At 55.2% G+C, this 27,058-nt stretch overlaps 2 protein-coding genes across 13 annotated transcripts in view; one reads left to right on the plus strand and one right to left on the minus strand.

Moving 5' to 3' along the window:
* The window catches only part of DRC1 (dynein regulatory complex subunit 1), a 45,384-nt gene extending 32,270 nt beyond the window's left edge, over positions 1-13,114 (plus strand). For 3 of the 4 annotated variants that reach the window (XM_086700190.1, XM_086700187.1, XM_086700189.1), the window contains 9 exons: positions 2,515-2,649; positions 2,932-3,164; positions 5,207-5,319; positions 6,557-6,646; positions 7,191-7,277; positions 9,596-9,780; positions 10,821-10,964; positions 11,307-11,409; positions 12,850-13,114. In XM_086700190.1, the coding sequence (XP_086556316.1) occupies positions 2,515-2,649; positions 2,932-3,164; positions 5,207-5,319; positions 6,557-6,646; positions 7,191-7,277; positions 9,596-9,780; positions 10,821-10,964; positions 11,307-11,409; positions 12,850-12,906 (1,147 nt within the window). In that variant the 3' untranslated portion in view covers positions 12,907-13,114. The remainder of the gene's footprint in view (positions 1-2,514; positions 2,650-2,931; positions 3,165-5,206; positions 5,320-6,556; positions 6,647-7,190; positions 7,278-9,595; positions 9,781-10,820; positions 10,965-11,306; positions 11,410-12,849) is intronic. The other variant, XM_086700188.1, reaches the window with a different exon arrangement.
* Positions 13,115-14,435: 1,321 nt separating this feature from the next.
* OTOF (otoferlin) overlaps positions 14,436-27,058 on the minus strand; it is a 93,907-nt gene continuing 81,284 nt past the window's right edge. For 7 of the 9 annotated variants that reach the window (XM_086700179.1, XM_086700180.1, XM_086700178.1 and 4 more), the window contains 16 exons: positions 26,503-26,532; positions 25,973-26,104; positions 23,928-23,994; positions 22,910-23,046; positions 22,650-22,784; positions 22,198-22,335; positions 21,735-21,862; positions 21,466-21,636; positions 20,647-20,807; positions 19,832-19,974; positions 19,360-19,448; positions 17,639-17,737; positions 17,266-17,507; positions 16,971-17,149; positions 16,779-16,879; positions 14,437-14,691 (listed from right to left, as the gene is read on the minus strand). In XM_086700179.1, the coding sequence (XP_086556305.1) occupies positions 14,511-14,691; positions 16,779-16,879; positions 16,971-17,149; positions 17,266-17,507; positions 17,639-17,737; positions 19,360-19,448; positions 19,832-19,974; positions 20,647-20,807; positions 21,466-21,636; positions 21,735-21,862; positions 22,198-22,335; positions 22,650-22,784; positions 22,910-23,046; positions 23,928-23,994; positions 25,973-26,104; positions 26,503-26,532 (2,133 nt within the window). In that variant the 3' untranslated portion in view covers positions 14,437-14,510. Of the gene's footprint in view, positions 14,692-16,196; positions 16,278-16,778; positions 16,880-16,970; positions 17,150-17,265; positions 17,508-17,638; positions 17,738-19,359; positions 19,449-19,831; positions 19,975-20,646; positions 20,808-21,465; positions 21,637-21,734; positions 21,863-22,197; positions 22,336-22,649; positions 22,785-22,909; positions 23,047-23,927; positions 23,995-25,972; positions 26,105-26,502; positions 26,533-27,058 lie in introns of all 9 variants that reach the window. The other 2 variants (XM_086700186.1, XM_086700185.1) reach the window with 1 other exon arrangement.

Raw genomic sequence — 27,058 nt, forward strand, 5'->3', positions numbered from 1 at the left:
AATGAAGGTCTGAAGGCAAGGAAGCAGGAGGCAGGAAGAGCCTGCATCCTGGGAGAGGGGAGGTTGGTAGGACGGGAGGTGGGCCGAGGTACGTGAGGCAAACCTTGGTTTTGATCCGAAGGGCAGAAGGACGAGTGGCATCATCCCCACCCTCCCTTCCCTGGCTCCGTCCTCTGACTTTGAGCTGGCATCTCCCTTATCGGCAGACCCTGCTGCTGCCCGGTCAGGCCTCATCCGATTGTTGTTGGTACCGAATCTCCGAATTTTTCTGCTTTGGCTTTTATGACTCTAAAATACCTACTCTTCTTTCTCAGCAGATTCCTAATTGGCTTCCTTTGGTGGTTCTGCGTTTTCTTGCCTGATAGAATATTCCAGAAAGCATCTCCCCCCTTTTGCTTTCTGGTTGTATCCCATCCACCCTCTACACTAGTCTCATGGCTTTGAGTAGGGCTTCTTTCTCGATGACTCCAGCTCATCTCCCCAGTCCCGACCCCACCTCCTCGCTTTGTCTGGGACTTCCAGGAGACATTGCAGCTTGGACAGTTGCTGTCAAGGCCAGTGGACAAGTTTTGAAACCAAGTTTGCCTACCTTCGCGGCTTCCCCCTCCTCCACCCCTGCCCCCTTCATCTCTAGCTGCCAGCCAGTCACTAAGGACGGTGTGTGATGTTTTCTTGAGCTCCTTCCCCCTTGCGGCCACCTGTTCCTGTCTGTCCCCTGTCCTGCCCAGACCTGCAGCATGCACCTGGAGTTATGTTTTGGTTTTATTAGCTTCTGTGGTTAGATGACACATAGGCGCTCCTTTACCGGGTGACATTGGGAAAAAGACTTTGGGATGGCTACCTAAAAACATTTTTTTTTTACACCTATATGTGGATTGTCTCCTAGAATGCCGTAGTTAAGAAAATGAACTAGATATTGCTTTTTTTTAAAAAAATTTTTTAAAAAAAAATTTTTTTTTCAACGTTTATTTATTTTTGCGACAGAGAGAGACAGAGCATGAACGGGGGAGGGGCAGAGAGAGAGGGAGACACAGAATCGGAAACAGGCTCCAGGCTCTGAGCCATCAGCCCAGAGCCTGACGCGGGGCTCGAACTCACGGACCGCGAGATCGTGACCTGGCTGAAGTCGGATGCTCAACCGACTGCACCACCCAGGCGCCCCTAAAAAATTTTTTTGTAATATTTATTTATTTTTGAGAGACAGAGCCTGAGCAGGGGAGGGGCACGGAGAGAGGGAGACACAGAATTTGAAGAAGGCTCCAGGCTCTGAGCTGTCAGCACGGAGCCCGACATGGGGCTCGAACCCACAAACCTCGAGATCATGATGAGCCGAGGTCGGAGGCTCAACCAACTGAGCCACCCAGGCGCCCCTACATGCTGCTTTTTATCAGTCCAAGTTAAGTTGTTTTTGCATTTTATTAAGGATAAAAACACGAAGGATGGGTGTTTGTGTGTTTAGGGAGCTTATGATTCTTTCAGAATGGTGCTTAAGAGAGAAAACCTTATTTTTAGAATTTTTAAACTGAAAACATGTAGGCCTTCAGACTCTCTATGCCCGTGTAAATGGGACGCTGACATCAGACACCTGTGCACTGGTCTAAAGTCTGAAGTACGGTCCTGGGTCTAAAAGCCATGCCTGCCACGCATATTTCACGAGACGAGTCTCCACGCACAGCGCTCCCAGAGCAGTGAGATGTGGACCCGTGGCATGCCCGGACTCCCGGTGCCCTTGACCAGGCTGTCACTGTCTCTCTCCGTGCTGGAACCTTCGACCACTCCCCTTGCCTCCAGGCCGGGATAAGTTCCCTGCCTCACCTCTGGGCTCCCCTGGCATCCTGTGTAAACCACCCCCACGGTGCTTTCACTCCACTGCGACGAGTGTTTGTTTTTCTTTGTTTCTGGCTGAACCGATAGTGCCTTTTGTCCAAACATATGCCTTGTATTCATCTTTTGGATTCAAACAGATCCTTGGCGTGCGAGAGACCTTTCAAGTGAATGAATGAATGAATGAATGAATGAATGAGTTATTGGGCTTGTGACCTGTGTCAGCTTTTTGAGGATGGAGAACTCATATATCATAGACTTGTGCCGTGAGGTTTTAATTTATTTCCTTTCTAGTTTTCTTGTTTTAGAAGTGAAATGAACATCCAAATCATGGCAGTGAAATAGTTGAGATACGCTGTTGAATACTGTGAAGTTGAGGATGTGGACACACTCCCAGATGGCGTGTTGTGAAGGATTCAGTCACACTCCTGAGCAGGAGACTGCCCCTCAGTGGGTCTGGGCTTCTGGACTGTTCTAAATGAGTTTAGTTCTGGACAATCCCCTCACCTCCTGCTGCCTTCCTTTCTTTGATCGCAATCAGGGCAGCTGGGTTTTGGAACAAATGGGAGGATCTTCGGCGCTTGCGCTAACCTGACCCTGGGTTCTGTAGAACCGTGTGAAGCAGCTGAGGGGAACGTACGTCACGGCTTCTGTTCAGCTACAGATGAACTTCTCTCCCCTTCCTCCCAGCCTACATGATATACTTAACAACCTGAGATCAAAATACACCAGGCAGATCAGACAGTTTGAGGAGGAGAACCAGTCACTAACCTCCGACTACATACGCCTTGTGACGCAGTTCAAGGAGCTACAGAAAGCCATGAGGTATCTTGGGGACCTGGCTCCCACGGCACGTGCCCTAGAACAGAGGTGGGCCCAGGCACTAAGAGTCTTAGCGGGCTGTCTTCTCCGCCCCCTGTACTGGCTTGTCACCCGCCTTCTCTTGAGACTTGTGGGGATGGCCTCCAGGCTATCATGGGTGAGGCCCGGCGGCCCCGGGCCTGGGTTGCACACCGGCGCTGCCCCACTGTTGCACATCTCGCCCTACTGCTAATGGAGGGCACCCTGGCCAGGCCCCGGGGTCCGCTGAGCAACTCTCCTTCCCAGGCATTTTGCTCTTCTTGATGACAAGCGGTTTCGAGAGATTTGGCTGATGAATGAAGAAGAGGCAAAGGATCTGATAAGCAAAGCCTTTGATGTGGACAGGATCATCCACACCCAGCATCTGGGGCTCCCCTGGACCGCACCTGATTTCTGGTTCCTGAGGAACGTGGGACCTATATCTCAGCAGCAGCAGAGGTCTGCTACACAGATATTAGAAGAAGTGCTGATTCAAACAGGTATCTGGAATGGAGTCCTGGAGCTGGGGGGCCCGTAAAACTGTAGGGTCAACACATTCATCTCACAGACAAGCCAACTGAAGGCCAGAGAAGGGGGAGAAGAGGTCTCGTAGCTGGGAGGTTCAGAGTCTCTAATTTAACCTATAGCTTTACCCTCTTCCCTCCATTATAATCTGGTAGTTCTATCTAGAAGCTTGATCAGGTTCAGGGTCAGTGTAGTTTTGCTAAGTACACTGTGGCATGCTTCCATTGGGATAAACTAACATCAGGGTGTCTCTTTGCGAGGCTAGCAACCATTGGGAGTCCTTGTCTAAGATCCATTAATGGCCTTAGGGGTTGCAAAACGGTGACACTCTAAATTCTATCAGATGTCTTCATTTATTAGCTGGAATACTTCTGAAAAGAGACTCTTCTCCTCATCAGCTATTTGCTACCCCGAGGTACAGTTCATACAGGAAAAGCAGAATAGATGCTTGTCCTTTCTCTATTTAGTAGCTTTCAGAATAAATGGGTTGGGTCTCTAGCATCTTCCAAGAGTGACCAATGGCATTTTCTAAAGCGAGTATCATTACGAACAGATTGGATTTAAACACATCTGATGTGTTTTGGTTTATTGCACTTAGTTTCCCTTACTGGTGCCCAAATTGTCCCATTTTCGGCCAGTGGGAGTCTCTTCGTGTTGGCTTGCGGGTCCCTCTGGCACACCCAGGTGCCCCACAGATGGCTGTCTCTTGAAGTCACTTCGAATAGTTTCTATTTGGTTAGGTCACCATCTGAATACATATTTAGGTCCTTTTGTTTTGTTTTAATTTTGATAATTAGGGATTGCTTTTTACAACTTAATTTTGTTTTATAGTTATGTAGAATACTGACATGTTTCCAAGGTCAAATGTACAGAACAAGGTATACTCAAAGAAGTTTTATCCTCTCTCTTCTATTTTATCCCTCACCTATAGGTAGTTATCTAAAAATGTATGGTTTCTCTTTCCATTGCTTTTTAAAACAAATATGTATATGTATGTATGTATGTATGTATATATATTTGTTTATATTTATGTAGACCCACTTTAAAAAAAATTTTTTTAACATTTATTTATTTTTGAGAGACAGAGTGTGAGTGGGGGAGGGGCAGGAGAGAGGGAGACAGAATCCGAAGCAGGCTCCAGTCTCCAAGCTGTCAGCACAGAGCCCAACGCGGGACTTGAACCCACGAACCATGAGATTCATGGCCTGAGCCGAAGTCGGACGCTCCACCAACTGAGCCACCCAGGCGCCCCACGTAGACCCACTTTCTAAATGACGCTTTTCTCCGTCTTGCTTTTTTCACTTACAAAATATCTTGGAGAAGATCAGTTTATGGTAGTGAGAAGAAACATTCTTTCCTCCATTTTTATTTGGTATGGTGTCGTGTGGTCGTGCTATGACTTATCCCAATAGTGTTCTGTTGGTGGCCACTTGGGATATTGCCAGGTTTTTGTCTGCTTGTTTGTGCTGTTGTGAACAATGCAGCGATAAATATCTGTGTGCATTTGTGTTTGCATGTGTTTCCTGGTGAATTGTTGGGCTAGCCCCTTAAAAGCAGGACTGCTGGATCAAAGGGCAAATGCCTCTGTGACGTTACTGGGTGTTGTTCCATACGGATGGCGCCATTTTGTAGTTCCACCAGCAAGTTGGCATCTTGTACTTTTCAAACTATTTTCATTTATCTTATCTCATTTTATCTTTTGAGCAAACTAGTAAAACCTATAAATAGGTTCATCCTCTCCCTTCCACTCCCTGGTCACGGCCGGGTTTTGAGTATGATGTTTCCAGGTCGATGAAACTTAGGAAAGTGAAGGGTTATAGAATGGCAGAATTCTCCGGCTAGTCTCTTATTCTAATCCCCAGCCTTCCTGTTTTTCCCCACACACCAGGCTTCCTTCGGCTTTTTAAGAGGTAAATTTTCTCAAGGAAGGACGTTCGGCTGTTTCTCAAAGTCAACAAGGCCAAGCAGTTATCTTCTTTTTCTCTCCCACCCTCTCTTCTCTCTGCCCCGCCTGCAGAAGAGGAGGGGATGGAGGAGGCCACCTCAGAAACAGAGTCTTACCTCGACCTGCCAAAGCAAGTTTCCATGAAAACGACCAGAAAGATCCTGATGCTCCTGTGTGACGAGTCGGTGAGGCCGGCTGCACGGGGCTGCGCCACAGGGACTCCCGGCCGGTGGCTTTGCTGACCTTCTGCCCTTGCTTCTCGTGTGCTGCTTCTGATGACCCTGGCCCGGCCGGACGTGGCCCGGAGGCAGGGGTGCACAGGCATTCGGGAGCAGAGCTGGGGTCGTTTACCCCGAGAGGCCATGCTTCAGAGCTGCCCCAGCTGCCAACTGGGTCCTCCCTTAGTGGGTCGGCCAGGTGTGGGCCAGGTCGGTCCACAGGCACCTTGCTGATAAAAAAAAAAAAACACTCATTCTGCAGGAGACGGGGTGCCAGCCTCCCGTCTGTGAACCCACCTGCCAAGTAGTGTGGCCACAACTGATGTGGCCTTTGTCTGGGAGCTCAGTCTGTGATGACTCTGGGTGTGTCAGGCTTTGGCCACCTGCTCTGTGTGTTAGCAAACCCACCAGATTTAGTGTGAAGGGTGTGCTGGGCTGGCTCAGCTTGGGGGGGGCGGGGGGCGGCATCACGGGACGTGACCGGTGTGCGTTTAGGTCCTGCAGTTCTGAGCGGAGATTAAAGGAGATGCAAGGCCTGCCGGCCTCCCGTCCCCTTGGGACAGTTGTCTTTGGCCAAGAGCCGACTCTTGCCACTGAGGGGGCTCCCGCTGAACGGGACGGCAGGCAGGTACTCCTCTCTCTATTTGCAGGCTTGTGCCGGTGGCCCCCTCTGCCAGGGGCCCTCCCCCAGGCATTCCCAGCTCAGAGTGGGTGCCGGGCCCCCAGTCTTCCCACTCACTCCCAACTTTGTGCGTACCGTGTTGTGACACGGCGTGTTCATCTGCCTCCGTGCCTTCCCCTCCTCCAGCTCTGTGCCTACCGCCCCATCCTGTAGATATCTGAGGGCTAGCACAGGAGTGCAGTGACATTGGACGGGTGAGAATCTGTGACTCGATGAGGTCTGGGTGGCTGTGGAGAACTCAGGTGTTTGCCCAGTGGCTTGTGGGTGAGATGAGGCAGCACCCTTTCTTAGGTGGGGGGGGGGGGGGGGACTAAATCCATGGTGAGCGTTGGGTTTGCCCCTGGGAAGGGCCCCTTAGGCATCCTAGGAAGGCCTTCCTCTGGGGCCCCTGCTGCCCCAGTCTCATCCCTGAGGTCCTGCTCTGTGGAGTCACCGCTGGCTCGTCACACAGAGGTAGGCTGCACACCCGAGCCCTGGTTTCCGAAACCTGTGTCTGACTGGAGATACCCTCTTCCCTCTCAGGGTTTCCTCATAGAGAGCAAGCTGCTGAGCCTTCTCCGTCCCCTGGAGAAGAGCGAGTGCTATCTGCTCAAGTTGGACGCCATCTTCTCAGTGAGTCCCACTGGGCTGAGTTGATGGCGGGTGGCGGGGACCTCATTCCAAGACAGCCCCCTATGTTTTTTGCAACATTTCCTCAGTCCTGGGAGTAGATATGGGTCTTCCGGGGCTTCCCTGGGCTGGCACATCTTTCCCTTTCCTTATTCTCCATGCGACAAATTTGCCATGGAGTTTAGATGTCTCCCACCCCGGGCGCTTCCTCTACCAGCTTCTCTTCCTCACGACCCAGCTCTCAGACTGTGGGTTCTCCCCTACACCCTTAAAGTCGGATGTGTGTTCAGCCTCCTTTAGCATTCTTATACCCACCAGGCCTGTATCGGGCTGTTCCTGACTCTGAGCAACGTTGCTCTGTTCTGCCGCGGTCTCGCTGTGCTTCCCCAGTGTTGAATGGCCTCACTCTGGGCCATGGCGGGTGCTGGGGATGTTCAGGGGAACAAGACAAGCCTCCCGCTCTTAGGAGCTGAGGGTCTCTGAACTCCCGCAGCAGCCGGGGGCCTTCTTGCTCTGGTGTTTGAGCCATCCTCCTGTTTTCCCCCAGGCCCTTGGGATTGAAAGTGAGGACGACTTGTACAAACTGGTGAACTTCTTCCTCAAATACCGAGTTCATCATTCACCCTCCAGTCAGGTAATGTGAAGTTCAATCAAAAAGAGAGCATTTGAAATTCTGGAAGCCCCCAGAGGGCATTGTTGTCTTTGAGTAATACTCCTGGAAAAATAGTGAGGGCTTTATGTCAGAGAGAGCTAACTTAGTGTTTTCCTTAATATTGTCACTTTTTCTATTTGCGGTGGGAAGGATGGCTGGGGATGAGAGGCTGTTCTCCCTCACAGCCAGGCCTCAGCCACTATGAGCCCTGGGCCCACCAAGTTCTGAATATTTTGATCCCTAACACTTGACTAAAAATTATTTTTAGTATTGCTGGCCCCTGGGGGGAGTATCCTGACATGCTGTCAAAAAGGGTTGGCTGGGCCTTCTGGGTGACTCAGTCAGTGAAGCATCAGATTTCTGCTCAGGTCACAAGCTCGTGTTTTGTGGGATCGAGCCCCACGTCAGGCTCCATACTGACAGCTCAGAGCCTGCTTGAGATTCTCTTTCTCCCTCTCTCTGTCCTCCCATGTGCACACGCTCTCTCTCTCAAAATAAACTTAATTTACACTTAATTTAAACTTAATTTTAAAAAAGGATTGAAAAAAAATGAAAAAGAGTTGCCTGAGTGAACAAAACCTAGAAGCCATAAAGAGGGAAAACTAAGATCTATTTGATGACATTAACAAAAAACTCCTGTAAGGCAAAAATCACTATAAGCAAAGTGAAGATACAGATGACAGTTGGGGGGAAGTAAAAAAAAAATTTTTTTAATGTTTATTTATTTTTGAGAGAGAGCAAGGGAGGAGCAGAGAGAGGGAGACACAGAATCCGAAGCAGGCTCCAGGCTGCGAGATGTCAGCACAGAGCCCGACATGGGGCTCGAACCCTCGAGCCAGGAGATCATGACCTGAGCCGAAGTCGGACGCTTAACCGACGGAGCCACCCAGGCGTGGGGGGAAATATTTTTTAACTTACATTGCAGTTAAGGGCCAGTTTCCTTAATATACAAAGAACTCATATAAACCAATCAGGAAAAAACAGCCACAACTCCATGAAACAGATAAGGGATGTGAACAAATCTCTCCTGTAAGAGGCGATACAAATAACTTTTAAACATATGAAAAGGTAAGCAGGCCTCTCGTAATAAAAGAAGTGCAAATTAAAACTGCCCCAATTCCATTTTCACCTGTCAGGTTGGCAAGACTCTGCCAGTTTGACGGCACAGAGTGATGGCCAAGGTGTGGGAAACAGGCACTGCTGGGAGAGTAGATTGTTGTAGCCTCCGTGGAGGGGTGGAGGGCCGTTCGGTGGCACCAATTACAAAACTGTATTTACTCTGCAATTCTTCCAGGATTTCATTCTGCAGATATGTCTCAATACATTTGAAAGAATGTGTTTATTTGTAGCTTATACACTGCAGCCCTGCTCGAAATGGGAGAATAGTGAGAACAACCTACAATTCCATCTTGAAGGACTTGATTACCTACTAAGTAGTGCATCTACAAAACAGAATATTAATGCAATTAAAAAAAAAGAACAGGGGCGCCTGGGTGGCTCGGTCGGTTAAGCGTCCGACTTCGGCTCAGGTCCTGATCTCACGGTTTGTGAGTTCGAGCCCTGCACTGGGCTCTGTGCTGACGGCTCAGAGCCTGGAGCCTGCTTCGGATTCTGTGTCTCCTTCTCTCTCTGCCCCTCCCCAACTTGTGCTCTGTCTCTCTCTGTCTCTCAAAAAAAAAAAAAAAAAAAAAAAAAAAAAAAAAAAAAGAACAAAGAAGTTCTTTACGTATTTATGCGAAAAGATCTCTAAGGTTGATTGGTATGTGAAAAACGCAACGTGCAGACCTGTGCATGTAGGAGAGTATCGTTTTGTCAAAACAGGAGGGAAAGCATGTGCCCGTGTGGACCATAGTATTTCTTTGGAAGGATACATAAGAAACAGATGATGTAGGTTTGCCTGTGGGGTTTGAACTGAATGAAGTACAAGACAGGAGTAGGAGGAAGACTTCTTTTGAATTTAAAAATTCAAGAGTAACATGTATTATGATTCAAAAATATACATACATACAGCATAAGCCTTATGAATTTCAATAGAATGGACACCTATGAATCCCGATCTAGAAATAGAAGATTATCACTGTTTGGAAGATCCTATGCCCCCTCTTTTCCACTCTTTCCCCTCACCATTTCTTCCTTCCTGAAAACATCTACCTTTGCATCTGTTCCGTAACTTTCTGTAAACTTTTCTCTGTTTTTTTTTTTTCTCTGTCTTCATACACTTAGGCTTGTTGAGTGCCCCAATCCATAGTCACCCTGGCGCCTTTCTCCAGATCAGCCCCTGGAATCTTTCACTCCCACAGGAGCGAACAAGCCCGATGTCAGCCCTGGACCCAGGAGAGCAGACAGACCTCGAGAGACAGAAGGAGGGAAGCCTTGTGGGAGGGGAGCCAGAAGAGAAGGAGGTCCCCCCTTCTCCCACGCTCATCCACCCCAACGACGTCCTCAAGATCCTGGAGGCCTTTGTCATGGGTCTGAGGAAGCCCAGGTGTGGTGCTGGAGGGCTTGCCCGAGGCCTGGGGAAGCCAGGCTGGGCCGGGGCCGAGAAGATCCCAGTGTGGGGCAAGCACATGGGCAGGAGGAAAGGGATGGGGAGGCCTGGAGGCATCAGTGGACACAGATGAAAGGAAGGGGCGTAGAAGCGATTTGCATTTTCTCATTCGTCGTTCATTCCATGGCCATTCACTGGGGTCTGCACTGTGTCAGCCCGTGGAGATCACACCTTGTGATCGGAACCATGGTCAGAGCCTATACCAGGTGTCACCAACGGCAGTCAGAGAGGGCTTTAGGAAGAGACGCACCAGAACCGGGTTTTCCTACATGGATACAGTGGGGGAGAGAACATTTCAAGGTGTCACAGTGTGGGGAAAGGCCTGGTGTGTTCGAGAATCGTGGCAGAGGTGTGGCTGGTGTCAGGGTCTTCCCTGGGAAGTGGGACCGGTGGGTAGGGGAGCCGGGCCAAATCTTGGAGAGCCGCGCCTGCCATGGCTGGGACCTTTGCCTTTACTCTTGGGTGGACCGGAGCCACAACATGGTCTTAAGCGGTGGGGGAGCCATGATTAGGCTTGCATGTTAGAAAGATCCATTTGGTGGCAGGGATGGGGGTGACGCTGGATACAAGGAGAGCAGCCGGAAGGTTCGTCTAGGTGGAGGCGTTGATATCCTGGGTCAAGGCTATCCTCGAGGAGATGCCGGAATTTGAGAGCCGTTTGGATGCACTAGTGAAGGAAACGGGCATCGTAGTGGGATGTAAAGCCAATGAGGTAAACTGGCTGAGAGAAGGGGGGTGGATAGAACCCCAGTGATGCTTTCACAAAGGTGACAATGGCACCAGAATCAGGAACACTGATGATAGGCATGTGCACTTTCTGAGAATCAGCCGTAAACCGAGACACTCGCACAGCTGAGTGGGAAGGGGACAGGTCTGCAGGCAGAAAGCCCGGGAGGGACAGGCACCGTGGCTGGCGCTGCGTGGGAGCCTGGGGGGTGCCAGGTGGGGGTGACGATACTGCTGCTCTTAACTCCCAGGGACCCCCCGGCCCCAGTGAAGGTGGTGAAGTATGTGCGAGACACCTCGAAGGACTCTGCGTATTGGGAGGCCCTGGCCACGGTTCTCCCTTACGCCACGCAGAACCTCTGGGACGCTCTGTACACGGCCTTGGAGAAATACCAGTAAGTGTGTAGGTCACAGCCCAGGAGAAGGAGGGAGCCAGGCAGTTGGTGGAGAAGGATCCTGCTTGCGGTGGCCACATTTGCCACCCCCCTGGCTTGGAGACAAAAGCTGTCTTTGGAGGGAAAGCTCCTGTTGGGGGGTCATGTGGCGTTGGGTGGCTGGCCCCTCGCTCCTTATTCGGTTCCTAGCCCGGTGTGTTGGGGGCAGGAAGGTTGCTCGGGTGGGTGAAGCTTCAGGGCTCCTCTCCCAGCTCCAATCGGCACAGAGACATAGAGATCCTGGCCCCTGCCTGGTAGATTTGGAGGGTTCGATGAGCCTCTAATGGATTTTTCCGCCCAAAGCCTCGTCCTGACGCAGAGGGCCAAGCTGCTGATAGAAAACAACTCCCTGGAGAAGCAGAACACAGAGCTCCAGATGCTGCTTCAGCAGTATCTAGATTCCAAGGTGGGCGACGGGGACGAGGAGGGTGGGCAGGAGGCCGTGGCAGGAAGCGGGACTGGAGGCGATGTTAGGAAGTAGAGTCCCATCCCTCACTGGAAGCAAGGGAGGCTTGGGATGTGCCATGACATAGCAACCGTCACACCTCAAGTTGGGCCCGAATTATCGGACAAGGGAGTCCTTTGGACTTTGGATGCTGCCCGAAGTCTCCTCCAGGACGTGTGGGTTGTAATAGTGCCCTTTTGATGCCCATGGTCCTTGGTGCCAGATGCTTGTTGGACGTCTCTCGGAAGCGGGACCCAACCCCGCCGAGAGCGTCACAGCCCAGAGAGCCCTTCCTTATGGAGTTTCTTCTTTGGTCTTAACATCCCCTCTGTGAGGTCGATAGGGCACAAGTCATTCTCCCAGAGAGGAGAATCAAAACTGGGAGACTCTTGCCCACTCTGCTGGGCCAGATTGTCTGGCCCGGGATGTGACATGGCGAGAGGAGGCTCCAGCTGGGGCAGGTATTCCCCGGTCCTCACTCCTGCCCACTCCGGTGATATTTGGGGCAACTTCCCCATGGCCTGCAAGGGAAGAATCTCACCGTCTCTGCTTCTAAGGTTAGAATCCCTTCGTAACATAGTTGCTGGCTCTGCTGTGCTAGTGTGGGATGCTTCACGCGGCGCTGAGACCGTGGGCCGGGAGGGTCATGACACCCTGGGCTGGGGGTACGCCCTCCATCATCAGCTGTGTGTGTGAGAGGTGACTGAGGCCAGCCACAAGCCCGGGAACTGGGGATGTGTGGCCCCGTAACAGTCATTAGAGGACTGTCCATGCTGTCGTCGATGCCGCTGTGTGCAGAGGATGGGGGAGGAGGAAGGAAGGGCAGGGCTAGACTGGGGACGGGATGCGCAGGTGGTGGGAGGGGGTAGAGGGAAGATGTAAGAGAGTGGCTCAGGGCAGAAGGTTCAGAACGTTACCAGAGGTCAGCTAGCTGGAGCAGAAGCCAAACAAGAAACCTTAGGACTTCTCTTCCAAAGGAAGGCAGACCGTGGGCTTTCCCAGGCATCCGGAAGCGCTTGGCGGGGGGGAAACGCTTGCCGAGGTTTGGAGCCCTTAGGAGAGCCGACATATCGGGGCGCCTGGGTGGCACAGTCGGTTAAGCGTCCGACTTCAGCCAGGTCATGATCTCACGGTCCGTGAGTTCGAGCCCTGCGTCAGGCTCTGAGCTGATGGCTCGGAGCCTGGAGCCTGTTTCCGATTCTGTGTCTCCCTCTCTCCCTGCCCCTCCCCCGTTCATGCTCTGTCTCTCTCTGTCCCAAAAATAAATAAACGTTGAAAAAAAAAATTTAATAAAAAAAAAAAAAAAAAAAAGGAGAGCCGACATATGCACCTGACCCGCAGAGGTCATGAAGCAGGAGGGCCCTGGGGAAACTGTAATGACCTTTACTCTCTCTTTTCCAGATAAACTCTGAATTGCATGTTCCACCAACTCAGGTGTTACGGGCGCCCACCAAATAGAGCCGGACCTCCAAAGGCTGCTGTGTTACGGTGTATGCGGGTGCCGGGGCTGGCACGTTTCACCTGGGGAGCGCACGTTTCACCTGGGGAGCTGCCTGGGACTACTCTGGATTTTCCAGAGCTACTGGGATAGGGCCTGTCAAAATAAGGCCATGGGAGGGGTTACCTGTATCCTGTAGTCGTGATTGATTAAAGTCTTTAAAAGGTTGTGGCTGAATCTTTTCAGAGAGGTCAGGTCCAATGAGACCCTGGCCCATGACCCCACCTCTGTGTCACGAGGGGACTTTGTCCCCACCTCAGATTGTGGTATGAGAACGGCGTGTCCCTGTGAGACTGGACCCAGGCCGGTGGCATGGGACTTCCTTCTTGCATTTGGAGCAGGTCTGTGAGTGGAGGCTGGAGCTTTGGGGCTCTTGCAAGGTCTTAAGCGTTCTGACTGTCCTTGGGCCTGCAGGACCCTTTTTGTGAGTTTTTGGGGTCCCTGGTTCCACCTGGTATAGTGTGAGGCTCCTCCTGTGGGCAGCCTGCAGGTGCCCTGGACAGGTGTCCTGGGCAGGTGGCCCAGTGCCTTAGGCCCTCCTTCAACCCTGGGCCTTGAGGCCACTTACCCAAAGGGGAAAAGCCAGAGGGGCCCAGCTGGTCCTGAGTTTGCCATCCTCAGAGTGCTCACAGACGTCGCGCCCCTATCCTGGTCCCCCAGCTTGGCCAACTGGAGACCTGTCAGCTCAGTGTTTCATTCTTTTATTATTAAGAGAAAAATCACCACGCAAGAAAGGAACAACAGCCAAGAGAAACCCAGCTCTCACTGCAAGTACCATCCCCCTGCCTGGCCGAAATGAGGTCCTGGCAGGGCGGGGCGGGTCGGCACTGGGGTGGGGGTGGGGCACAGGGGTTCACTCTCACTGCTCCTCATCTAGGCTTCTGAGCACTGGTCCGCGCGGAGGAAGCTCTGGGAAGCGATAAAAACCCACTGGGGACTGGGGACTTGTGCTCCCACCGGGGTGCCTCCCGGGCGGGAAGAAGATCCACTCTGGGAGGGCGGCAGGGAGGAAGCAGCCACCTCCCCACCCACCATTGGTAGGAAGGGCCTGGCCCACGTTTGCAGAACAGACTGGTGGTGTGGCTGTCCTCACAGGATTCTGTTGGGGAGGGAGGGTGATGCTTTCTGCTTACTCATTTCTTTTTTATAGCTCTGGGCACTGGCCCACGATGGGATTCTCAGTCAATTCCATTAAAGTTTACTCTTCCACTGGAGGGCCTTGGGGGCATCTGGGGTGGCCTCCCCGGAGCCAGGGCCTGAAGAAAGTGGTGCCTCAGCAACGAGGGGCAGACCCCCAGCCCTGCCCACACTTCCCACCCCTCGGGCAGGGGCCGGAGGGGTGGGGTGAGGCCCGCAGCCGGCTCAGGTGGAGCAGGGGCAGGGGTGTCACCAGCCCAGCAAGCAGGAGGCTGCAAGGGGAGGGGGGACACTGGGCTTCTCGAGCTCCCCAGGGAGAGTGCAAGGTCCACGCCAGAGGAGGGGCAAAGGCACAGGTCCAGGCGGGAGGGGGGGGGGGCGGGGAGCGGCAGCTAGGCCTGGGGGGCGGTAGTGGTGGGGGGGTGCTTCACGCCCCCAGGAGCTTCTTGACCATGTAGCCAGGGAGGCTGTAGAGGAAGAGGGCCAGCATGAGCAGCCCCAGCAGCGCCAGCACGATCTTGATGATGAGCCACTTGTACCTCGTGCAGATGAGGTACTTGATGGACTTGAGGGGGTTGAGGAACCAGACGAAGGCGGTGTCAGGCCGGCTGGGGGAGGGGAAGCCGCGGTCAGGCAGCGGGCCTCTCCAGGGCACCCCAGGCCCTCAGCCTTCTTAGACTCCCACGGGCCCTGACACAGCCCCGGTCCCCAAAGTAGTGAGTGCCGGAGCCAGGTTCTAGCCCTTTCTAAGCACTAGGTTTGCTGGGGACTCTTTGGCCCCCAGCCTCCTCCCCAGGCCCGGAGGGCTTTCTGGCAGTCGGGCAGCCGTCCAGCTAACACCTGGACGATGGCGGCCTTGGCCTTGGCCGCTCACCATGTGAAGACGCAGCCGCAGGGCTGCAGGCTGTTCTGATTCCCGGGAACCTCGTCTACTTAGCGGCTCGTTGTACGTGCTCCAGTCTCGGCCCCCGTTGTCTTTCTGTGAATCCGTGTTCCTCAACCTCTCCCCCTTTTCTGAGGAACAGGGGCTTCTGGCCCCACACGGCCCTGCCCAGGGTCTGAGGAGCCCCGGTTGGGGCGCAAGCCACACTCAACCACCTGCCCACTGTCGGGGTGGGGTTACGGCTCTGCCTTCTGCACAGACTCCCGGCCAAAAGGGGCTTGCTAAGCTTTACCTTCTGTGGTTTACGTTACAGGAACGGTAGGTTTTATAAGATGTCAAGATATAAAATTCCAGCATGCTTTTTCAACCTCCTGGGCCAGCGGCTGCCAGAGGACACAGACCGTGCCCTCCCAGAGCCAGGCGCAGGGCACCTGGTTTCCAGCCTTAGCGGTGACGGGCAAGTTGGACGCCTGTCTGAGCCTCAGTTTCCTCCCTTACGCAGTGGGGTGCCTAGTGGACCCTGCCTCCGGGGTCAGTGAAAGGGTAAGGAGAGAAAGTGCATGTGAAACGCTAGGCGCGGTGCCCAGCCCTGAATAGCCGCTCAGCTGGCTGCAAAAATGTGGGAACTGGATGGGGTTCCTTACCGCCCTGCCTGGCAGAAAATGGCTCTGGGCCCGGAGGGGAATGCTGGTAGGAACTAGTCAGGCCTCGCTGGCTAATCCTAGCCAAACCCTCTCTCTGTTCCCTGTCCTCATGTCAACTCTTTCTGCCAATGGCCCTGGGTTAGTATCTGTTGGTCTGTCACGAGGACAGGAGGTGGGGTGGTGCTCAGAAGACTGGGTGGCAATTTGAAAGCCGAGGCTGGGTCTTAGCCCTAATCTGCTGGGCGACCTTAGGCGAGTTGCTTCGCCTCTCTGGCCTGACACGCACTCATGTAAAACAGTGATTTTAGTCCTGAGAGCCCGTGGTACCGTTTGACAGCTTGCAAGTTGCTGTGTGTGTGTGCGTTCCCTGTGTGTGTGTGCATGTGTGTGCGCACGTGTGTGTGTGTGTGTGTGTGTGTGTGTGTGTTCCGCATGCTGCCAAGCTCATCGGCCCTGGGTCCGGAGGAAGAAGTGAGGAGGACCAGAGCCAGCAGGATGCCAGGCTCAGGCCCCCAGGGTCTTCCTGACCAGGTAGCCAGGCACAGAGCAGAGGAAGAGGGCGAGGAGCAGGAGCAGTTTGAGGAACCGCCAGCGGCTTGTGTGCCACAGGAAGTAGCGGGCAGACTTGAGAGGGTTCAAGAACCAGATGAAGCTCGTGTCTGGCCGCCTGGAGCAGCGAGAGGGCGGAGGGAGCACGGAGAGAGGACACAGAGGATGAAGGCTCAGGGTGTGGTCAGGGGTCTTGCAACAGGGGGGCGACCCTGGGCTGAGCACCCTGGGCTGAGCACCCTGGGCTGAGCGTGTGCACTTCTCGGCACCTCCCCAGCCATCAGGGCCCCCCTGGGGCCCCAGCCCGCTCGCTTCTGGCAAAAACGAGGAAGAGTGTTTCAGTCTGTGAAATGGGGCCTTCCCTGGGAGAGGGGCTGATCCCCTGCACGGAAGCCCGGTCGCCCGTGCCCCGGTTCAGAGCGAGGGGTGCATTCCAGGCAGAAGCGGAGAAGGGAGGAGGCTCCCTCGCAATGAGGCTACCGCCCTGAAAGGGCTAGAGAACGCCAGAGGTGCCTGCAGCGTGGGAACAAGAAGACCAGAAGGTTCTGGCCCCTCCTTCCTGCCCCCATGGCCCCAGGGACCAGCGTGGCAGGGGCGCCAGGCAAGGCAGCATACTCACTTGGGTTTCTCTAGAGGGTCAGGTTCATTGCGGGCTAGGCCCACCGGATTCTTCTCTGCCTCCTCCGCTGTCAGTAGATGCAATTCTGCCTCCACCTTGCCCTGCGGAAAGGAACAGAAGGATCCTAGGGCTCAGGCGGGGTGCGCGGCCCAGCCCTGCCCCGCCCTCTGCGGGAGCCGTGGCGGTCCCCACCGTGAGCTCGAACTCATCGTTCTCATTGCGGGCCAGGAGGGGCCACCAGCCTTTGACGCGCTTCTGCTTGAAGATGGAAACCAGGGGCACGTCCACCTCCCCCGTGGCCATCTCCATGGTGCACTGCTTGGCTGTCTTGGCGCCCCGGGGAAAGCGGTTGAGGTCCAGCTCGATGGCCCCTGTGGCAACCTTGGAGTCAGCTCTGACAGCCCGGGTCCCGTTGATCCCCACCCGGGGTGGGCTCCCTCCGCCCCTGCCTCCCCCTGCCCTACCCCTCCGCTCCCCAGCCCTGCACCCAGGAAGTCGTCCGCGGAGAAGTGGTCCGCGTCCCAGATCTGCAGGGTGAGCCGCGCGGGGATCTTGTACTCGGTCTCGTCCCAGGAGAACATGGACTCCTTCTTGGAGATGACGATCCTTTCCTCAGCGGCCAGGTAGTCGAAGGGGAACAGGTAGCGCCAGTTGAAGTTGCCTTCGCCGGTGAGGGAATGATAGTGGACGTCCGTGTCCTGCTTGTCCTCCTGCTGGCCCTTCAGCCACCTGCCGGGTGCCATTAGCTCCAGACCCGCGGCCACCCGCAGGGAGCCCCCTCCCTCCTCCCTGGCCTCCTGGGAAGGTGGGCTCACCCGTCCGAGCACCCCTACCCCCCAGCCAGGGGCCCTCTCACCCACCCCCGCACAAAAATGTCGCTGGACTTCTCCCCAGTAAAGAAGTCATCGTCCTCCAGGACCACCTCGTCTGTGTTCCACACGATGACCCGGAGCTCATACCTGGGCAGGGGAGAGGCTGGCTCGCAGTCTGGGGGTGGGGGCGGCCCCAGGGTCTTGGTGTAGATGGGGCAGGTACCTGAGGGGAGTGCTGGGACTCGTGAGCATGGGAGCTGGCCCAGACTGGGGTGCAGAGAGCCCATTCGGGTAAGAGGGCAAGGAGGGGAGCGGAGGGGACCCGGGTGAGGGAGAGAGGGTCAGCCAGCTGGCATGGCTGTCGTGAGGAGAACCCTAGGGGAAGCCCGTCTGGCAGGCTCTCCAGGACAGAGCACGCACGCTCCCGGGCAAGGAGGCTGACTCAGGCCTGGGAGGGGCAGGGGTGGCTGCTGCGGGGTGGCTCAGCAGGAACTCGGTCTCCAGAGGCCGGAAGACAGTGTCTAACACAAGTTTAGGTGTGGGCCCAGCAGCTGGCATGCTCATGGCATCTGGTTTCCTTTAGGTCCTTGTCCCAGAAGAGGATTTTCCCCCTTGCGGTGTAATTGTCATTATAAATAGGTACATTTCAGCCTTTACGAGTGAGGTTGGGTCGCCCCCTCCGCCTTCCTCAGAGTGGGGCTCTCGCCCGGACTGCAAGTCCCAGGTGACACAATGGGGTCGGGTGTCCCCTGGTGGCCATCCCTGGGACAGCACACCTGTGACCTCAGACCTGGAGGCGATTCCAGGCAGAATTTGCCGTATGATTTGCAGGGCCCGGTGCAAAGTGGAAAGGTGGGGCCTTTATTAAAAAATCATTAAGAATTTAAACATCGCCATTTTGAAGTGAGCGTGGGGCCCCTCTGAGTGTGGGGTCTGTGCAACTTCCCCACCCATGCAGTTGGCCCTGGTTCCAGGCACTAGGATGTTAGAAGCGGCAGCAACTCCATCCTGCCGCCTTCCAGATGGGAAAACCAAGGACCAGGGAGGTAAAATGACCTGGCCAGGGCCAACTAGGAGAAGCAGGTGGCCTGGCTCCTGATCCAGTGCTCTTTCCACTCTATCAACCTTCCCCCTCTTCCAGGCGCTCACTCCTACATACCTCCTCGGCAAGGGTTTTAAAGAAAACCTGGCAGAGCTTGGGGAGCCTGGGTGGCTCAGTCGGTTAGGTGTCCGACTTTGGCTCAGGTCATGATCTCACAGTTCGTGAGTTCGGGCCCGGCGTCAGGCCCTGTGCTGACAGCTCGGAGCCCGGAGCCTGCTTCGGATTCTGTGTCTCCCTCTCTCTCTTCCCCTCCCCTGCTCATATTCTGTTCTCTTTCTCTCAAAAATAAATAAACATTAAAAACTTGTAAAGAAAACCTGGCAGAGCTTAATGACAGCCTGGAGTGGGGACAAGGGGAGCGGGCTCTCAGGGGTGATGCCGCTGTGAGGAAGAGAGTCCCCTGGAGGGTGCTGGTGAGTACACATCACCTCATTGCCCACACACTGGGGGGTGGCTGTGCCTTGGCAAAGGGGACCCACCTAGGGTAGGCCCCATAGCGGCCCCATAGCTGTCTCCATGGGTTGCCCTGTTCCCCCTGAAGGCCACATGGGAAACACCACTGACCAAGGTGATGCAGGTGGTCTGGGCCTGGGGATCCCACGGGAATGAAGGCCACGGGGGGAGGGACGAGAGATGGGGGAGGTAGTGCTGGGCCCCAGAAGCTCACTTCTTGGGCTTCCGGGGGGAGATGTCCAGAGGCGTCCCAGGGGCCGGCATGTCCATGGGGAACATGTCCACCCACAGCTCCAGGCGGCCCTATGGAAGAGAGGGCGTGGCAGATCTCCCCAGGGACTCCCTCCCTGCCCAGGAAGGCCAGCTCTCCTCCCTCCCAACCTTTGTTCCCTCAGGACACGGTTCATCAGTTTTCGTCCTTGGACGCCAGAATCCCTATGACCTCACCAACAGCCAATCACAGCGTCTAAGGGAGACACTGCAGGCTGCACCTGAGTTCATGGGGCTCACACTCAAAGGAAAGACACAGGCCCCTGGAGTTACCGTGAGGGGCCATGCTAGGAAAGTGCTTTCCAGGCTTTTAGGAAGGCAGTGAATAGTTGGAGGATCCATTTTTATGGGCCTAGGTAGGGACTCCCTGATCCCAGATACCAAAGAACCTCGGATCTAGGCCTGGCGAGCGTCACCTGCTCGATGCCCGGCTTGTCAGGGTTGAGCAGGGGCCGGGTTTCCACGTGTTCAGGCACCAGGCGGCAGCCCACGCGGGGGATGTCCTCCCAGTGCCTCAGGGCAGATAGAGCCACATGCTCTTCCGTAGGCTTCCTCTGACCTGTGGGTGCCGGTGGTTCAGCGGCGCATAGGGCCTCAGCACAGCAAGAGACCCGTGCTGGGGCTAGACTCGGGGGCACAGAGCGGCCCCTGAGCCATCACTCATCCATACTGTCTCCTTTTACTGTTGGGGAAACTGAGGCACGGGGGCAGCGTGGCTTGCCCGAGTTCTCAGCTGCCCCATGGGGCCCAGCGGGACCTGTGCTCTTGGGTTTCCCCTGCCTGGGGAATCTGACCAGAGAATCCTGCTGGGCTGTGAGGGCAGGGAGGGGAGGAATCCACTTCCTGTCTCAGCACCCTGCGGGGCCGCAGCATGAGTTCCGCAGCACGCGTCTCCTGTTCTTTGGAAGTGCCACGTGACAAAGAGTGGGGAGAGTCAGCTGGGACCTGGGCCCACACCCTCACTCTGCCCCCGAAGAGCCACGTGACTTTGGGCAAATCACTGTAGAATGGGAAGAACCTCCCTACCCCACAGGAATTCTGGGAGGGAGAGAGAAGGCAACAAGTGTGCAGGAGCTTGTGCCGGAGGGCAGAGGCTGGGCAGAGGGGAGCGGGGCGCTAGGCTGATGGGCAGAGGGTCTAAGGACGCCCCAGTCTAGGCCTTGAAGTCCTGCCGCAGGAAGCGTGGGTCCCTTTTGGCCTCTGACACCCCCCGTGTCCAGCGCCTTGTTACCATTCTCGTCCTCGATCTCGGAGGGCCCGGTGAAGACACGGTTGGACACCTTCACTCTCCCGGGGGGCCCAAAGTGGGGGCCGTCCACTTTGCCCTCCTTGCAGAGGCGGGTCAGAATCTGGCTGGGCTTCATGGGGTCCCGCCAGATATTGTAGCCATGTCTGTGGGAGGGGGCACACAGGTTTCGTGGGGCTCAGGGTGGGGCTGGGGCCCATCCCTCGGTGGCAGCTGGTTCCCGCCAGTTCTCTTAAGTTGGCTGCTGCCCCATGTCAGCAAGCAGGCCCTGCCCGAGACACTAGGGCTGCTCGAGGCTGATCCCTCTTACCCCAGGCTCACATGTCCCGTGTCCTGAGGATGAGCTTTCAGCCTCCCTCAACACAGCCCAATCCATTCCCCAACTGTGCCCTCTCCTCTGGAGCTTCAGAGACTCCCACGAGGACACTGGTAACCAGAGAGTTTGGGGACGTGTCGAGAGTCACACAGCCTGTCAGTGGCAGAGACTGGCTGGATCCCCAGTGGCCTCTGCCTGGCCTCTTCCCAGCCCTGGGGTTCTCTCCTTGCCCGGCCTCCCCCGTCCTAGAAGCCGCCCCCCCCCCCCCCCCCGCCCCCGGCTCTCTCCTTGTGTTAGAATCTGTGGTCTGCTCGGTCTGTACGAATGGACGCCTGGACTGGGACCGAAACTGTAATATATCCACCTTCCCAGACCACGATCTCTGAGTCTTGGGTTTCAGAGTCAAGATGCAGCAGGTGCGCCCGCCCCGCCCCTGCCCTGCCCCTGCCCCTGCTCCACCCCTGCCCCTGCCCCCCCGCCCCACGCACATGGAGTAGGTCTGGGCGATGCCACAGGTGGCCCGGTGTTTGCTGTAGAAGCGGTTCTCCAGGTCAATCTTGGTTTCCCCGATGAGGTCATCAGTGCCTACCAGATCCCAGTCGTACACGGCCACTGTCAGCATGGATTCCATGGGGAAGGAGGCCTCGATGTCAAAGGACCTGGCGGGGTGGGGGTTAGAAGGACTGAGGGTGTCTGGCCAGGGAAGCCGGGTGGGGCCAGAGGGGGCGGTGGCCCGTGGGCCGCCAGGAGGCCTTACTTCCCAAAGACAGGGTTGAGCTGCTTGGAGATGTAGTTCTCCTTGTCTCGGATGTCAGTTTTGCCCAGCCGGATGGCAATGTAGGGGTCGGCTTTGCCGTTAATGTCTGCGGGGTGCAGGTCCGTGGCCTGGGGTGGGGGAGGGGTGCTCCTGAGCAGGCTCCCCACACACCCTCTTCGCCTTCCAGTGCCCTCACCCCTCTCTGATGGTCCCGTGATAGCAAAGGGCGGGAGCACTGGACCGGAGAAAGGAGAGTTGCTGTGTCACCTGGGGCAAAAGTCGTCGCCCATCTCAGGTCTTGGCTTCCTCCTCTAGAGAAGGTGGGAACTAGGCCAGGTGACCTCTCTGGTGCCTCCCAGTTGGGGCTGTGACACTTTACACTGACACTTTAGAGCGCTGCTTTAGCGCCTCCTGGGCAGGAGGACTGGGAGACCGGGGGGAGGGGATTCGAGGTGAGTCTTACCCTGACCACATAGACTCGGACCAGCACATTGATGGGGTCGTTGCTGGGGATGCCCTGGAACATGCCGTAGGTGGGGTCGTAGCCGGCTTCCCGGGACACGTCCTCTGGGAGTGGCACTTTATACACGCAGAGGGAGCCCTGGGGCAAGGCAGGGGCTCAGGCCAGGGTAGCGTTCCAAACGGTCCACAGTACAGAGGGATGGCATCCTGTGCTCAGGGTTGATGGATCTGAGGGGGGTCCAGGGGCTCAGGAGGGAGCGGCCAGGGCAACGTTGGGGGTGGGTTACTCAGGGCAGATGCTCTTTTTTAAGCAGCATAGAAATATTTTCATGTTTATGAATCAGGGCAGCTGACAGTTCCACTTGACTGTCGGCCCTGGGCTTGGGGTGGGGAGAAGAGCTGGTGGGCGAGGGGTACGATGCTCAGGGCCTGGGCGCACACTCCTGGCCTCACCTTGAACCGGCCCACGATGCGCTCCTCCTCCGTGGAACTGTCCTCGTCATCCCCCGTCTTGCCCCGCAGCAGATTGAAAGTGTGCAGCCAGTCCTCAAAGTTGTCAAACTCAGACTCCAGCTCCTTGGGGTACACCTGAGCCAGGCCAGGCCATCAGGGGGACACGGCACGACCACCGCACCCCGTCTTGTCCCATCTGCCCCCGCCCCTGCCCCAGGCAGGACCCCACACTCCTGGTGGGTCTGCCCCCAGACCCTCACCTTAAGCTCATCAATCTTGGGTTTCTTCTTCTCTGGGGCCTCAGGCCCCTGGCCAGTGCCGGGGCTCTGGGTTCTCTTTTTCTTCTCCTCCTTTGCCGCCTTTGCCTTCTCCTTGCCCTTCATCGGCCCCTTTAGGCCTGGCCAGAACCAGAAAAGGAGGCCCTGGTCAGTTTGGGGCAGAAACGATGAAGCAGGAAGTTCTGGGTTAGAGACCCAGATCGGCTGTTAATTGACTTTGCTGATGTAACTCCTCTGGGCCCTGTGTACTCATCGGTAAGATGCAGACAGTACTCCCTGGCATGCCTGCCTCCCACGGGTGGGTGCAGGGCACCCATAAAGCCACACTGGGACTGTGTACAAAGACCGCTGCCGTGCCCTCCGGCAGAGCAGAGCAGGGAAGGGGCGTGGGTCTTGAGTCGGGAGGCCTGGGCCGCACAGCACTTTCCTCTCTGGCCATTTCACTTTCCTCTCTGGCCACAATCTGCTCGTCTGTCATATCCAGAGGGCTATTCTACACCAGCATTTCCCAAACCGCACTCAGTGGAACAGCCGCTGTGGATGTTCTTGGAATGTGTTAGAAGAGAGTGCCTATTGTGGTCAAAGAAGCTGGGGAAATATTTTATATTCTATCTTCCTTTTAGAGACTTATAATAACATTTGCATATTAAAGGCACTGGGAAGTCCTGTGCCAAGAGACCTGTTTAATCCATTTGACCAAAGAATCCTCTTCTCCTTCTGGAATACCCATTAATAGCGTTCCATGGAAAAGGCCTGGAAAACGCTGAAGCTCTGTTGTTCTGTGGCTGTAAATGTCTCTCACCATGGTGGCTGAACCGGTCACTCTAGATTAGAGCCTACGCCTGCCCCCTGGTGCCCAGGGATGGCTGGTGATAGCTGCCCTTGGCTGCTAGAGCGGCGCAGGGCCCTGGGCTGGGAAAGACAAGCAGCTGGGGTGGCAGGTGGAGGAGCCAGCCCTCCAGGGCGGCAGAGAGGCAGAGACCCAGGGTCCCGGGCTCACCCTCCGTGTTCTCCACCTCCTCCTTCTCCTCCAAGTCAATGCCGGAGGCCTCTTGCTGTCGAAGTTGCTGCCAAAAGATAAGGTGAAGAGGAGAGAAGGTGGGCTTCCTGGAGAGGGGGTCTTTCGACCCCATCCTGTGGTCTCAGAGCAGTCTTAAATGCTTAGAAACTTTTGGGGGTGCTTGGGTGGCTCAGTTGGTTGGGTCTTGGACTTTCGGTTTTGGCTCAGGTCATGATCTCGCGGTTTGTGAGTTCTAGCCCCACATCGGGCTCTGCACTGACAGCACGGAGCCTGCTTGGGATTTCTCTCTCCCTCTCGCTCTGCCCCTCCCCGGCCTGCACTCTCTCTCCCTTTCTCTCTCTCTCAAAAAATAAACAAATAAAAATAATTTTAAAAAAAGAAACAGACGCTTTTCCTATTGGGGTTCAAACCCATCATGCACTCTGTGTAAGTGGGTTAAAAAAGTTTATGATATTGTGTACAGTATGACCAACTGTGGTCAGGAGTTTATGATTCTTTACATTGTGCACCACTTAAAAATAAAATGCCCTTTAATGTTGATTCTTAGTGGTATTCTTTTTTTTTTTTTTTTAATAGAAAAAGTATAGTAGAAAAGCATAACTGAATACGAAAAAACGTGCTTTCTGTTCTACCCAGTTCACTGCACCTGCTGGAAACTAAATCCCCGGGTTTCAACCAAGGCGCCACCTGGTGGCAACCTATGCAAATTACAGGATTAGACACCAGGAGTCAACAGGCAGCCCCTTGGAGCTCGAGCCTAGCCAGCTTGAATCCAGGAGATGATGGTGGGAGAAGATACTACTAGGCGACCCCCAATTATCTGCCTTCCTGAGTTTTAGAAGTTTTTCTGGACACACAGGCATGTAGGTAAAGATTACATTTCCCAGCCTCCCTAGCAGCAAAGTGTGACTACAGGGACTAGATTTCGGCCAACATGAGTGGAAGTGATATGTGCAACCTCTAGGTTGGGGCTTTAAGAGGAAAGGACTATGCTTCCTCCTCTTCTCTTTGCCCTTTCCTGGGCACTGGTGAGTCATCTCCAACCACACAGATGCCAGTAACAAGTGGCAGGGTCTTCGTGCCTGCCACCATTATGTCACCATACCAGCCTAACTCTACTCTCCGAGACATTATGTGAGACAGAAAGAAGCTTCTGTCTTGTTCACACCAATCTAACTTGCTACAGCAGCTTAGCCTGCTAACTAACGTGCATCGGAAACCTTGCACACAGCCTGGGCCACAGAAAGGGCCTGGGGAGAGAGGATGACTGGATCAGCTCAGGTCCTACTGAGGAAGCACAATCATGGGCACAGGTCCCTCCTGGTCGGTCAGTAAGTCGGGGAGTGCCCTGAGCCAGGGAGAGGGACACATGAGGAAGAAGAGAAGTGCACTTTCTGGAACTTGCAGTCAGTGTCAGCAGACAGAAGCTGAACGCGCACAGTCGGGGAAGAATATTTCACAGCCACAGTGACTGAGATGTGCAGAATGAAGCATTGTGAGGAGGTGCAAGAACCACTAAGAAACCATTGCTCCCTTTCGGCCTCGGCTCACATGTTTCTCTTCTTCCTCAAAGGTCACCTTCCCCGGGAAGCCTTCTCTGACTCCCCCAGGCATTGCTCTGGCTTTGTCGTCACACTGTAGTGTAGCAGCTTACGTGTCCATTTGCCCAGTAGACCGAGGGCTCCTTAGGGCAGGTATGGACTTATCTTTGGCTCCCACAGTACCTAGGAAGGTGTCTGACTCATCATACATACTCAAGAGATGTTTGTGGAATGAGTGAGTGAAGACAAGAGGAAACCTGGCCAGGGAAGGTAGACTGGACCGCCATTTTGGAAGAGGTGGGGCCTGAGCTAGAACTTGAAGGATGTGAAACAAGTGTGCTCCAAGCTCATGTTGATGGAGTCGGGGAACTGGCCCTGGTGGGGATGGGAAAGAAGCTGGATTGGAGGGGCCGATGTGGAGTTTGGGTCACCTCCCCTAACCCCATTCCTCCTTGGCTCCCCAGCCCGGACCCGAGGCCTCACCTCCTTCATGGTATCGATGGAGGCAAAGTACTTGGACCACCAGTCCAGCATGCTCTCATCGGGCTCCTCCTCCTCTGGCTCTTCTGAGCTGCCCTTTTTCTTCTTTTTCTTCTTCTCTTTCTCCTCGTCAGCCTGGAGGGGTGGCCAGGTCCAGAGTCCCACATACATCCCTGCTCCCTGGCCTTTCCCAGGGCCCTAGACCATCCAGGGGTCCCCCATCCATTCTGACCATCTGCTTCTGGGAAGCCTTAGACTCCGTGAGGCTTCTTGGGGCCACCAATGTCAAAGGGTCAAGGGCCATGTTTTGTGGAGGAGGATGCCATGGCCCAGAGAGGCTCATGACCTGTCAATGTGAGGGGTTTTGCTGCCTGAGTAGTTCTCTCCTTCTGCCTCTTTGGAAGGGTGGGTTGGCCCCGAGCATCCAGGGGCTGGGGAGTGGCTCAGTCCCTGATGTCAGGCCCCTTGGCCTGATACCCTATGTCACTGCAGGGTCCTCTCTCCCCAAAGCCCCCGGATGGGCCCGCACTCACCACATCCACCTTGATGACGGCATCAGAAGTCTGCAGAGGGGAACCAAGGAGACAGGGGCAGAATTAGCTACTGAGGGCATGAAGCGGCAGGCGGTGTCCATCCAGGAGAGGAGAGGAGAAGAGCGGGAGCTGAGAGGGACCTCGTGCAGGGCCATTCACCACGAGCCCCTGTGCTCTGTGGGCCTGGCCCTGACAGGAGCACACTGCCTGGTGAACCTGAAAAAGGTCTGCTTGGCAGATGTCTCCTCAGACTTTCAAGGACGGTGGCTCTCTACCCCGGCTACACGTCAGAATCGCCGGCGGGGGGGAGGGGGGCTTTACAAACGATCAGTGCCACGTTGCCACTGAGTCCAAATGTGGGGGCTGGGCACCTGCACAGTTGTAAACCCCCCAGATGGTTTCGGTGGGCACTGAGGGTTGGGCAGGGAGCCTGACCCACATGTGCTGGGAGTTCGGTAACGATGGCCGGACAGGGTCAACTTCAACCCTACTCTCCCCCCTTACCAGGGCAAGGGCTTTAAAAATTTAGCGGAGGCACACACAAATGCGTAGCTGA

Source organism: Puma concolor, chromosome A3 (assembly GCF_028749965.1).
Source record: "Puma concolor isolate L17-30 chromosome A3, mPumCon1.1.hap2, whole genome shotgun sequence".
NCBI classification, from domain to species: domain Eukaryota; kingdom Metazoa; phylum Chordata; class Mammalia; order Carnivora; family Felidae; genus Puma; species Puma concolor.